Here is a 13,533-nt window from a genome sequence, read left to right on the forward strand (position 1 = left end):
GGAGGAGGAGGTGGAGGTAGAGGAAGAGGTGAAGGAGGAGGAGGAGGAGGTGGAGGCGGAGGAGCAGGAGGAGGAGGAGGTGGAGGAGGAGGAGGAGGTGAAGGAGGAGGAGCAGGAGGTGGAGGTGGAGGAGGAGGTGAAGGAGGAGGAGGAGGAGGTGGAGGAGGTGGAGGTGAAGGAGGAGGAGGAGGAGGTGAAGGAGGAGGTGAAGGAGGTGAAGGAGGAGGTGAAGGAGGAGGGGGTGGAGGAGGAGGTGAAGGAGGAGGAGCAGGAGGTGGAGGTGAAGGAGGAGGAGGAGGTTGAGGTGGAGGTGAAGGAGGAGGAGGAGGAGGTGAAGGAGCAGGAGGAGGTGGAGGAGGAGGAGGAGGAGGTGAAGGAGGAGATGAAGGAGGAGGAGGAGGAGGTGGAGGTAGAGGAAGAGGTGAAGGAGGAGATGAAGGAGGAGGAGGAGGAGGTGAAGGAGGAGGAGGTGAAGGAGCAGGAGGAGGTGAAGGAGGTGGAGGTGAAGGAGCAGGAGGAGGAGGAGGAGGTGGAGTAGGAGGAGGAGGTGGAGGTGAAGGCGATGAAGGAGGAGGAGCAGGAGGAGGAGGAGGTGGAGGAGGAGGTGAAGGAGGTGGAGGTGAAGGAGCAGGAGGTGGAGGAGGAGGAGGAGGAGGTGGAGGTGAAGGCGGTGACGGAGGAGGTGGAGGAGGAGGAGGAGGAGGAGGTGAAGGAGGAGGTGCAGGTGAAGGCGGTGAAGGAGGAGGAGCAGGAGGAGGAGGAGGTGAAGGAGGAGGTGGAGGAGGAGGAGGAGGTGAAGGAGGAGGTGAAGGAGGTGGAGGTGAAGGAGCAGGAGGAGGAGGTGAAGGAGCAGGAGGTGGAGGAGGAGGAGGTGGAGGTGAAGGCGGTGACGGAGGAGGTGGAGGAGGAGGAGGAGGAGGTGAAGGAGGAGGTGGAGGTGAAGACGGTGAAGGAGGAGGAGCAGGAGGAGGAGGAAGAGTAGGAGGTGAAGGAGGAGGAGGTGGAGGTGGAGGAGGAGGTGAAGGAGGAGGAGGGGGGAGGTGGAGTAGAGGAAGAGGTGAAGGAGGAGGAGGAGGAGATGGAGGCGGAGGACGAGGTGAAGGAGGAGGAGGTGAAGGAGGAGGAGCAGGAGGAGGAGGAGGTGGAGGAGGAGGAGGAGGTGAAGGAGGAGGTGGAGGTGAAGGCGGTGAAGGAGGTGAAGGCGGTGAAGGAAGAGGAGCAGGAGGAGGAGGAGGTGAAGGAGGAGGAGGAGGAGGATGTGAAGGCGGTGGAGGTGAAGGCGGTGAAGGAGGAGGAGCAGGAGGAGGAGGAGGAGGTGACATATATGTGTATAGGTCTGAGTAGTCAGCATAATGTAAAGCACATGATGACATATAAAGTCCATCATGTTTTACATAATGTGCAGTTCATGTTATCTGAAGTCTATCTGCTCTGATTCTTGTTGTTGTTGTTGTTGATGATTCACTGAATGTGACAAGTTCAACAATCAGGTCAAAAAAGGGACTTCCTGCTGGGAGCGCATACGCGCCCTGTGATTGGCTGAGAATATTTTACTGTTCGCTGAATGGCCAGACGCAGACCCGCCTGTGGAAGATTCCATTCCACAAGAGGAGAGGGGGGGTCCCGGCAACTATTTACGGTTTTTACACAAAATAAACACGTTTTCTTCTGTAAAGCCATACTTAGTAAAACATATATTTTATTACTAAACTGTCGTTACGTGTTAACAGTTCCGAGCATGAGCGGAAATCCGGTCTTGAAATACGAACACCCCCGTTAGTTGTTAGAGCAGCCCGGTTAGGCGTCATCGCTCGAAGCGCCTGAAGCAGCTTGGTGATCGATACCGTGTGCATTATCTGGTATTGATCCGTGAGTCAGGTGTGTCAGAGGGTGTGTGAGTCCGTCTGAGCTTCACCTTCCTGCTGTCGGAGAAAGATGCTGCGCGTGAGGGCGGCTGTGTGGCAGTCATGGCGGGGGTAGGTACTGTTTCTACACGAGCACACGAGACTCCTTCACCTCCACTGTGACTACAACATGTCGGCGAGCTAATGTCAGTGAGCTAATGTCAGTGAGCTAATGTCGGTGAGCTACTGTCGGTGAGCTAATGTCGGTGAGCTGATGTCGGTGAGCTAATGTCGGTGAGCTAATGTCAGTGAGCTAATGTCGGTGAGCTAATGTCAGTGAGCTACTGTCAGTGAGCTAATGTCGGTGAGCTAATGTCGGTGAGCTAATGTCAGTGAGCTACTGTCAGTGAGCTAATGTCGGTGAGCTAATGTCGGTGAGCTACTGTCAGTGAGCTAATGTCGGTGAGCTAATGTCAGTGAGCTAATGTCGGTGAGCTACTGTCAGTGAGCTACTGTCAGTGAGTGTCTGTACGTGTTCACACAGGTGAGCTGATGTTGGCATACAGCAGAGTGTGACTGTAGAGAGCTGCTGTAGCTGGTGGGCAGCTGACACACTCACCAACACTCTTATATAACAGTCAGATTCAGTGTTATAACCGGGGGCCTGTGAGGATTTAAGGGGCCCACACTTCTCAGAACCAGCAGGTGATTCTGAGAAGGAACAAAAGTTTATTTTTTTATCTGTGAAAACTGCAGTAAATGAAGGTCTTTTAGTTTCCAGATGTTTATTGTCGCTCACTCTCGGTGGCCAGACTAAAGCAGCTGAACCTGAGCCACATGTGGAGACGAGCTCAGGGAGGCTCAGGTGTGTCTTTATAGTCTGTGTGAGAATATTTATCCTGCCAGCAGCCGGCCTGCCCTCCTCCCCGCACTGTTGACTCAGTGACCTTCAGTTTAGAAGGTTTAGACTGGAGTAGTTAATCATATATGAATGAGAGAAGGAGCCAGATATGCTGTGATGGTGAAACATGAAGTGAACTGGATGAAGCTGGATTAACTTGTTCAAAGCTTTTCCTGTGATCTTTCGATCTGATTCATGATTAATTTTGCTTCACAATTTTCTCAGAAGAAAATTTAAAACGAGGATGATGTGACATTTGTTGGGGTCTGAACCTAACGGGCAAGCAAAGCAAAAAAACCTGCAGCGTCTTGTGAGTTGGATATTTCCATTAATCGTGCTGTCAGAGAGCCATTTTAAATTCCGAGTGCTCTGATGCTAACGTCTCAGTGAAGAGTCACCACAGTCATGAGGATTCATGGTTCACCATCAGACTGACAGGCTACAAACTGGTGATACTCATCAAACAAACATGTCGTCGTATCTAAAATAAAAGGTTGATGTCAGAAAAACAGGAGAAGCTGTTGTGTTGTTTGGACAAAGTCTGGATTTGTCATTTGTACAACTGTCACAAACGAGAAATCTGCCTGAGACAAACACACTCTTCATGTTCTTCATCATGTTTAATCAATAAAGTTCAGTTTGGCTCCTGTTGGATCCAGTTTCAGCAGCCTTGCTGATCCAGTGAAGCGGGGCATAATGTGGCCTCCTGAGTGCTGGAAACTTTTGAAAACCTCAATTCAATGTGAGACTATCTGTTACATATGAGCAGCTGTAAACTGAAGTTTGGGGCATTGTTGAAGAGGGTCAGGCTGAAACCAGCCCGCTCCTGTCTCTTCATTAAACGAGTTCAACATCCTCCAACCGTGACCGAGATGTTCATGGCCAGTTCAGGTCAGTTCAGGTCAAATCCACCTGCTGATCCGAGCTGTTTTCCTGCTGACTCAGACTAAATTCCCCCTCTGAACGAGTAGAAGGTTAGAAGTCTTTGATTCGCATTAAATCATGTTTAATGTGTGTTTGTGTGTTTGAAGGTTGAGAACGTTCCCCTGTGCAGCTGTGGAGGTGAAGAACGAGCCGATCCTGGGCTTCACAGAAGGGAGTGCAGAAAGAAAAGAGCTGCTGAAGGTCAGAACCTGCACGTGTTCTCATGGACTCTCATTCACTTTGAATATGATTATGATTGAACCTCTTCTTCTTCTGATCATGTCAGGCCTTAGATGGTCTGAAGGGGAAGACGGAGGAGATCCCATGTGTGGTTGGAGACGAACATGTGTGGACCAAAGACATCAGATATCAGCTGTCTGTGAGTAAAGTCAACAGCTGGTTCTGTAATCAGAGTAAACTGCTGCTCTATTCACTGCCAGTTTACTGTCCGACCAGACTGTAGTAGATGATTGAAAAGCTGAACTGAATTGTAATATAATTTTCCTTGACATTAATATTGCTTGTGTAACATCATAACTCTCACGTACTTTGACTTTCTTTGTCTTCTCAAAGCCGTTCAATCACTCGCACAAGGTGGCAAAGTTCTGCTATGCTGACAAGGTGAGCTGAAGTAAGATGCACCAGTTGTTGCACTGAACCCACCAAACTTTGGGGCTGTATTTATAATTCTTTTGGTAAGAAATAATGTAAAAATGTGTTATTTATAAAATGCTTCAGTTTGTTTTCATATTTTTTAAAAACTTTTCTAACAAACCAGAAATCTGACTTTTTAATTACACTGATGTAAGTCTGATGAAATAATATCCATCAGTTGATGTCAGACGCAGTTTCACAGATATTACACACAGATATCAATATGTGCTTACTGATGACGATCATTGCTAACCTTCACCAGAACCGTTGTCCCTGGTTCTGCAGCCACTCTGGACCTTCTCAGATAAGATGTTTCTGAATAATTAAAGAATAATAATTAATAATTAAGAATCATTTTAAAGAAGCAAAAAGACTTTCGATACAAGCTGAGATCATTACATTTTAGCCATTCAGTAGCCTCAGACGGAGCTTCGCTATTAAAATGAAGTCATTATTTTGAATTATTTAGTTTATTTGTTTAAATAATTTGTAACCTTATGTGTTCTTTTAACAACTTAATGTCGCCAACAAAAAGTTTTCTACTAGAAAAACTTACAGAATACTTTAAAAATCATTAATGATTAACCTATAATCGAAAGTTAAGGCAGCCAACTAGCAACTATAGAAATTGCTTAAACTTAAACGCTTGAGGAAATACATTAAAAATCTCTGAGCAGGAGTTTAAACAGAAAGCAGATCAGCAGTCTCAGACATGAAGAGTCCAGCGCCGACACTGTGGAACAAACTTCCTCTCAGTATAATTAATCCTCCAGTGGCTTTGTGCTGTTTATGATTCTGTTGGTTCTGGTCACCTGTGAAGCACCGTGCAACTCTGGGTCTGACAGGAGCTTTCAGAATAAAGTTATTTATTTATTTATTGTTTGTTTATTTATACTTATTTATCGTAGCCTCTGCCGACCATTTTCTTTATTTGTGAATGTGACCGATGCAGGAGCTCATCAACAAAGCCATCCTGGCATCTGTGGCAGCGAGGAGAGAGTGGGACCTGAAGCCCGCCCAGGACCGAGCCCAGGTTCTCTTCAAGGCAGCCGACGCCATCAGCGGACCCAAGAGAGCAGAAATCCTCGCCAAGACCATGATTGGACAGGTACAGCAGATCCAGGGAGACGTTTTCTACATTTAATTAAGCTTTATCAGAGAAGTCAGAGGAACATAATCAACACAAGACGAGGACGATGACATCATTCACACAGAGAGAGAGATGTTGACATCATTCACACAGAGAGAGAGACGATGACACCATTCACACAGATAGAGAGACGATGACACCATTCACACAGAGAGAGAGATGATGACATCATTCACACATAGAGAGAGAGATGATGACATCATTCACACAGAGAGAGACGATGACACCATTCACACAGAGAGAGACGATGACATCATTCACACAGATAGAGAGACGATGACACCATTCACACAGAGAGAGAGATGATGACATCATTCACACAGAGAGAGAGAGACGATGACACCATTCACACAGAGAGAGACGATGACATCATTCACACAGATAGAGAGACGATGACACCATTCACACAGAGAGAGAGACGATGACACCATTCACAGAGAGAGAGAGACGATGACACCATTCACACAGAGAGAGAGACGATGACACCATTCACACAGAGAGAGACGATGACATCATTCACACAGAGAGAGAGAGAGACGATGACATCATTCACACAGAGAGAGAGAGAGACGATGACATCATTCACACAGAGAGAGACAATGACATCATTCACACAGAGAGACGATGACACCATTCACACAGAGACGATGACACCATTCACACAGAGAGAGAGAGACGATGACATCATTCACACAGAGAGAGACGATGACATCATTCACACAGAGAGAGAGAGAGACGATGACACCATTCACACAGAGAGAGAGACGATGACACCATTCACACAGAGAGAGACGATGACACCATTCACACAGAGAGAGACGATGACACCATTCACACAGAGAGAGACAATGACATCATTCACACAGAGAGAGAGACGATGACATCATTCACACATAGAGAGAGAGACGATGACATCATTCACACAGAGAGAGACGATGACACCATTCACACAGAGACGATGACACCATTCACACAGAGAGAAAGACGATGACATCTTTGACACAGAGAGAGAGACGATGACATCTTTGACACACAGAGAGAGACGATGACATCATTCACACAGAGAGAGACGATGACATCATTCACACAGAGAGAGACAATGACATCATTCACCATTCACACAGAGAGAGACGAAGACATCATTCACACAGAGAGACGATGACATCATTCACACAGAGAGAGAGACGATGACATCATTCACCATTCACAGAGAGAGACAATGACATCATTCACACAGAGAGAGACGATGACATCATTCACACAGAGAGAGACGATGACATCATTCACACAGAGAGAGACGATGACACCATTCACACAGAGACGATGACACCATTCACAGAGAGAGAGAGACGATGACACCATTCACAGAGAGAGAGAGACGATGACACCATTCACACAGAGAGAGAGACGATGACACCATTCACACAGAGACGATGACACCATTCACACAGAGAGAGAGACGATGACACCATTCACAGAGTTAGAGAGACGATGACATCATTCACACAGAGAGAGACGATGACATTCACACAGAGAGAGAGATGATGACATCATTCACACAGAGAGAGACGATGACACCATTAACACAGAGACGATGACACCATTCACACAAAGAGAGAGACGATGACATCATTCAGAGAGAGAGAGAGACGATGACACCATTCATACAGAGAGAGAGACGATGACATCATTCACACAGAGAGAGAGAGACGATGACATCATTCACACAGAGAGAGACGATGACACCATTCACACAGAGAGAGAGACGATGACATCATTCACACAGAGAGAGACGATGACACCATTAACACAGAGACGATGACACCATTCACACAGAGAGACGATGACATCATTCACACACATCTGTTCATGTTGAATCATATTTGTGGACGTTGTAATGTAAATAATATCCTGGCTCGTTTTCATCGTCTTCTTTGTCTTCTTTGTCTTCTCGTCTCTTGTCAGGGGAAGACGGTGGTCCAGGCAGAGATCGATGCTGCTGCAGAGCTGATTGACTTCTTCAGATTTAATGCCAAACATGCCATCGAGCTGCAGGACCAGCAGCCGCTGGACGCTGAGGGCAGCACCAACACCATGCTGTACCGTGGACTGGAGGTCCGTTCAGCTTCACGCTTTATGTTTTCACTCTGTCAGAACTGATGTGATGTGAAGTTCCACCCACGAGACGTTTGACCTGTTCAGAAATCTGACTGGTGACATTTATTGTTGCTTTGATCATCTGCCATCATCCTGCAAACTAGAAGTCAGCTTCAGACTCCAGAAAATAATGATGATGATGATGATGATATTGTGATGTGGTCCCTGCCTCCTCCCTCACCTCCTCCCTGCCTCTCCCCTCACCTCCTCCCTGCCTCTCCCCTCACCTCCTCCCTGCCTCCCCCCTCACCTCCTCCCTGCCTCCTCCCCTGCCTCCCCCCTCACCTCCTCCCCTGCCTCCCCCCTCAGGGTTTCGTTGCAGCTGTGGCACCCTTTAACTTCACTGCTATTGGTGGAAACCTGGCAGGAACCCCGGCTCTGATGGTGAGTGTGAATATGTGAGTGTGTCCTGAGTGTATCGGTGGGTCAGGGGGGGTTGGGGGGGTCAGAGTGTGTCTGTTGAGTGTGTGTTGTGTTGAGTGTGTGTTGTGTTGAGTGTGTGTGTGTGTTGTGTACCTGAGCGGAGCTGCTGGTGTGTTCCAGGGGAACGTGGTCCTGTGGAAGCCCAGTGACACGGCCATGTCTGCCAGCTACCTTGTGTACAAAGTCCTGAGGGAGAGCGGTCTGCCCCCAAACATCGTCCAGTTCCTCCCAGCCGACGGTCCCGTGTTCGGAGACGCCATCACCTCCTCTCAGCACCTGGCGGGCATCAACTTCACCGGCAGCGTCCCGTAAGGACGTTTCTTTGATATGAGTTTTGTTTGAGACGAGGATGCTGGTTCCATCGACATGTTGTGTGACTTCACCCTCTGGTCCTCTGAATCCAGGGTGCTTCAGTCCTGTAAGATCCGAACAAGTCACTGATGATGATCAGGCTGTTTGATTATGTTCGTTGCTATAATGCCACATGGTATTATAAATGGTTATTAGACCATAAAACCAAAAGAAAAACTAAACAATGATCATTTATAATATTTTACTCAACACAAGAGAAACATGAAGATGTTTGAGTCGTGTAGCTCGAGGCCTCAAAGTGTCACACATAAAGAAATATTAACATTTTTATCTTTGTACTCCTGCAAACGCACCAAAACACAAACAGTGTAACTGGTTCTGTGGCCACAGGCTGCAGGTGACCCGTCCTGCAGGTGACCTGTCCTGCAGGTGACCCGTCCTGCACCACATTAATGCTGCGGACTCATCGTAGACTTCTGTTCCGTCTGTAAATCAGCGATCAGCCATTTTGTGATTGTCACCGGCTCTTTATGCAGTTCAGTAACACAGCTTGTGATTGGTGGAGAAACCGTCGCCATGGATTTGAATTAGATATAAAATGTAACTTAAATTGATGTGATCAGGTGGTGTGACTATTTTATTGTTTTAATCTTTGGCTGCAGGTTTGTGTGTTCGCACACAATATGATTTATATTGTGTTAAGTTTGTTGTTGCTGCTGCAGGTAGAGACTCACGTCTCCACGCGTCTCCTCACGTCTCTTCACGTCTCCACGCGTCTCCTCACGTCTCCTCACGTCTCCACGCGTCTCCTCACGTCTCTTCACGTCTCCACGCGTCTCCTCACGTCTCCTCACGTCTCCACGCGTCTCCTCACGTCTCCACGCGTCTCCTCACGTCTCCACGCGTCTCTTCGCGTCTCTTCGCGTCTCCTCACGTCTCCTCACGTCTCCACGTGTCTCCACGCGTTTCCATGCGTCTCCTCACGTCTCCATGCGTCTCTTCGCGTCTCCTCGCGTCTCCTCGCGTCTCCTCGCGCCTCCTCACGTCTCCTCACGTCTCTTCACGTGTCTCTTCGCATCTCCACGCGTCTCTTCACGTCTCCACGCGTCTCTTCACGTCTCCACGCTTCTCCTCACGTCTCCACGCTTCTCCTCACGTCTCCACGCGTCTCTTCGCGTCTCCTCACGTCTCCACGCTTCTCCTCACGTTTCCATGCGTCTCCTCACGTCTCCATGCGTCTCTTCGCGTCTCCTCGCATCTCCTCGCGTCTCCACGCGTCTCCTCGCGCCTCCTCACGTCTCCTCGCGTCTCCTATCTTGTAGTCTTTGTGTTGTAGATGAAATGAGACAGTGAAGAAGTGACTGTCACTGCATCTGTTTCTGCAGGACATTCAAGCGTCTCTGGAAGCAGGTGGCCCAGAACCTGGACACCTACAGGAACTTCCCTCGACTGGCAGGAGGTGAGCAGAAACACCACCTCCAGCCTGTGACTGATGGTTTATACACACAGGAGGTCACGTGACACAGAAACGCCCTCATCATCCTCAGTAGAGGATTAAAAGCTGGTCTGTGATGTGTGTGTTGATATACGTGTTAAAATCATTTTCAGAGTGCGGAGGGAAGAATTTCCACTTTGTCCACAAGTCGGCGGACGTTGAGAGCGTGGTGAAGGGGACGATCCGCTCAGCGTTTGAGTACGGAGGTCAGAAGTGTTCGGCCTGCTCCAGGATGTACGTCCCAGACAGCATGTGGCCGAGGATCAGACAGGAGCTGCTGGACATCCACAAACACATCACAGTGGGAGACGTGAGTCCAAACTGCACGAACGTCCACAAAGAAAGACAAGTTGTCCTTTAATCCTGCTGCCAGCAGACTTTATCTTCATTACTGATGAGGCTGCAGTTTATTATCTCAATTACTCTTTTAGTGACATTAAAAGTCTTTGTCCAGACTCAGAGTGACGTCTCCACACAGTGTCCCATGTGAGACAGACGAGCAGCAGATCTGAGGAGCAGAAAATATTCAACATGTGACTGAAACAATCAATAATCAGAAAGCTGCAGATGAATTTTCTGATCATCAATTTATTGATTAATCGATTTATCGACTCCGACTGTGAGCTAATGAGCAAACACCTGATGCTAACAATGCTAACGATGCTAACAATGCTGCTGAGATGACGTCACACGACCTGCTGAACACAGACTGAGGACAGTGTGTCCGATGTTAATGATGTTTCTTCTTCTTCTCCTCCAGCCGGTGGAAGACTTCAGCACCTTTTTCTCAGCTGTGATCGATGACAAGGTGAGTCCACGTCCTCTCTGAGATCATCCTGATGTCTCCTGTGTGTTACTGACTGTATGTCCTCATTCGTCTCCTGCCGAAGTCGTTTGCTCGGATCAAGAAGTGGCTCGACCACGCCAAGTCCTCGTCTAATCTGAAAGTCATCGCCGGTGGTAACTGTGACGACAGGAAGGGTTACTTTGTGGAGCCGACCATCGTGGAGACCACAGACCCTCAGGACGCCATCATGAACGAGGTACAGCCCGTCTGTCCTGAATCAAACCGAGCAGAGCAGCCAGAACTCCTGTTTCACTTCACATGAGCACAAGATGAACTCCTTTATGAACACATCTCTGACAGTAAACAACATTTATTCACAGCAGACTTGAATAATACTCTTTGTTTGTGTTGTCACATTACAAACTGTTCTGCAGGAGATCTTCGGGCCTGTTCTGTCAGTGTATGTTTATCCTGAGAAGGACTACAGGGAGGTGCTGCAGCTGATAGACAACACGTCTCCGTACGCCCTCACAGGAGCTGTGTACGCTCAGGACAAGTAAGACACGCTCATCATCACACTCGCGTGTTTGTAGGACGAGAAAGACGCTGTTACCCAGAGCGTCCTCCTGAGGCCGGCCTGGTTGCTACAGAGTTTCTGACCGGACGATAAGTTCAGCTCACATCGTGCATGGAAAGATTTTACTGCAAATTCATGTGTTTTATTTTGTTTTTTATTTTTTATCTATCTGTTATTTTACCAGCTCGAGTCCTGGCTCAGTCGAGCTTGTGCACCCACTTCAGACGGGATGCATGCTAACACTGTCAGCTCAGCAGCTACAGTGAAGAGTTCAGCTTATTAAAGGGTTAAATGACGTCTTTTCTGATCAGTTTTGGATCTCGGGGGTTCTGGACACTTGGATCACAGCAGGCGAGCTGTATGTTTGACACATGAAGTTTGTTTGTTGCAGGAGTGTGATCCAGGAGGCAGCTAAAGCTTTGAGGAACGCTGCAGGGAACTACTACGTCAACGATAAATCCACCGGCTCCATCGTCGCTCAGCAGCCGTTTGGTGGCGCCAGAGCTTCAGGTAGGAGCCGGTTCTCCTCGTCTGACTGCAGCTGAGTGTTGATTGTTGCAGGTCGTTTCAGTCTTTCCTCTTCACCCAGGAACCAACGACAAACCCGGTGGTCGACACTACGTCCTGAGATGGACGTCGCCGCAGGTGGTGAAGGAGACCCACGTCCCCCTCCAAGACTGGAGGTACCCTTACATGGGCTGAGTCCAGTACTGCAGCCTGCTGGTCCAATCAGAGCCCTCCGTCCCCCCATCAGCTGATTCTCCAATCACCAACTCATCGGGCTCCTGTGAAATGAATCTGTCTCTTTGCACTGAATCTGGACTTGGATGAATGTATGTGAGGAAATGAGTGATGAACAGTCTTCCATCAATCAAACCGGAGCTGACGAGCCTCGCTGATCGGTTCTGACCATTATGTTGCTGCTTCGTTGATCCTGGAGAATCATCAGAGACAAACTGCTGATGTTCAACATTAACGGTTTTGTTCTGTTTTTAAATGAATCAAATTCCAGCTCAATTAGTCGATTAATCAAAATAATCTGCTAATTTCAATAATTGACAAATAATTTTAGTCTTTTTTTTAATCTCAATAGTAAAATTCACTGGTCCCATAAATATTTTCCTCCTTTTCTTCTCCTGTAGTGAAGAACTGTAGTCGTCACCTGAACTGTGATGAACATCTGATAATTAATACCTGGTGGATTAATCCATATTATCCTGTTTTAGGTCAATGTGAGGACAAAGTGTTCCTCTGAGTATGTTACAGCTCTGAACCGTCCGAAGTTTAGTTTAATTATGAAACAAGTTTGTGATGATCTGAATGAAACTAATTGATTAGAGAGAAGAGAAGCCGTCTGCATGGAAACGCTCGTGTTTCCTCTTTTGTCCGGATTTGTTCGATCCGTGTGTCCCAGTTAAAATCCGTCTTCTTTAGTGACGCTGACGTGTTGGAGGACGGCTGCACTCGTCTTCTCAGACTGTCTCAAAGACTAACACAACCTGCTGAACGTCACGTGTCTTCAGTTCTGGTTACGTCCACAGTGACTTCAGTTTGTCTTCGATCAGTTTTAGAGAGTATTTTGTATTTTAATCGTTGCTGTCCTCAAACAAATGCAGCTGATTTATTATATTTTCAGACCGTGCCTGCCTTAGCAACTCTGTAAATTCAGATAGTTAATTTTTGACAAATAAATATTAAATTATTATAATCACGTTTGTGTTTTTGTGTTTCTTGGCTTCTGTTGTCATCACTGACTTCAGACCAGCTGTTTTGCACCACGACGCAGTGCTGTCCCGAAACAAGAACAAACTAACCCCAACAAGATGGTATGTTGACATATTCAATGATCATCATCATGGTTGAACACAAGTTGAAGGTAAAGTAATCTATTACCTCACCAATTCAGTATTGATCCCAGCACTGTGCACCGCTGTGTTCGTCTTTACATTTACAGAAACAGGCCGACAGTTCGCATGTTGTTGTTGAGATCAATACATTCTGAATAATTGGATCATGTATTGATTCATATATGGACACATTAACCCTGAAGAAGTGAATAGTTGGTTATTGATCACTCAGCAAACTAAAGACGATCAGACAAACACGTCTTCTGCCTTCATCTTCCTGCAGGACGACCGACGCAAGGACGGAAATGTTATGTTATTAAAACAGTAAAAGTCATTACTAAGCACAATTTTATTGTTGTTGAAATCAGCTGATCTCTGGATAAACAGTTGCAGTGACGTTACCATGCCAACCCACATACACTGCCTCCAGGCCAGTAGATGGCGCTGTGTCATCACTTCAGC

General features: G+C 47.3%; 1 protein-coding gene across 1 annotated transcript; it reads left to right on the top strand.

Annotated features, from left to right (window-relative positions):
• The first annotated feature begins 1,797 nt into the window (after positions 1-1,797).
• aldh4a1 (aldehyde dehydrogenase 4 family, member A1) lies at positions 1,798-12,935 on the top strand. The gene is made up of 15 exons (XM_084349479.1): positions 1,798-1,976; positions 3,777-3,870; positions 3,956-4,048; positions 4,243-4,290; positions 5,276-5,431; positions 7,439-7,588; positions 7,940-8,014; positions 8,174-8,361; positions 9,751-9,824; positions 9,974-10,170; positions 10,621-10,668; positions 10,751-10,903; positions 11,082-11,203; positions 11,616-11,734; positions 11,814-12,935. Exons 1-15 carry the CDS (start codon positions 1,936-1,938, stop codon positions 11,924-11,926), a joined length of 1,671 nt encoding a protein of 556 aa, XP_084205605.1. The 5' UTR covers positions 1,798-1,935; the 3' UTR covers positions 11,927-12,935.
• Positions 12,936-13,533: the final 598 nt, after the last annotated feature.

Source organism: Pagrus pagrus (genome assembly GCF_965226575.1).
Source record: "Pagrus pagrus genome assembly, chromosome: 3".
Classification (NCBI taxonomy): Eukaryota; Metazoa; Chordata; class Actinopteri; order Spariformes; family Sparidae; genus Pagrus; species Pagrus pagrus.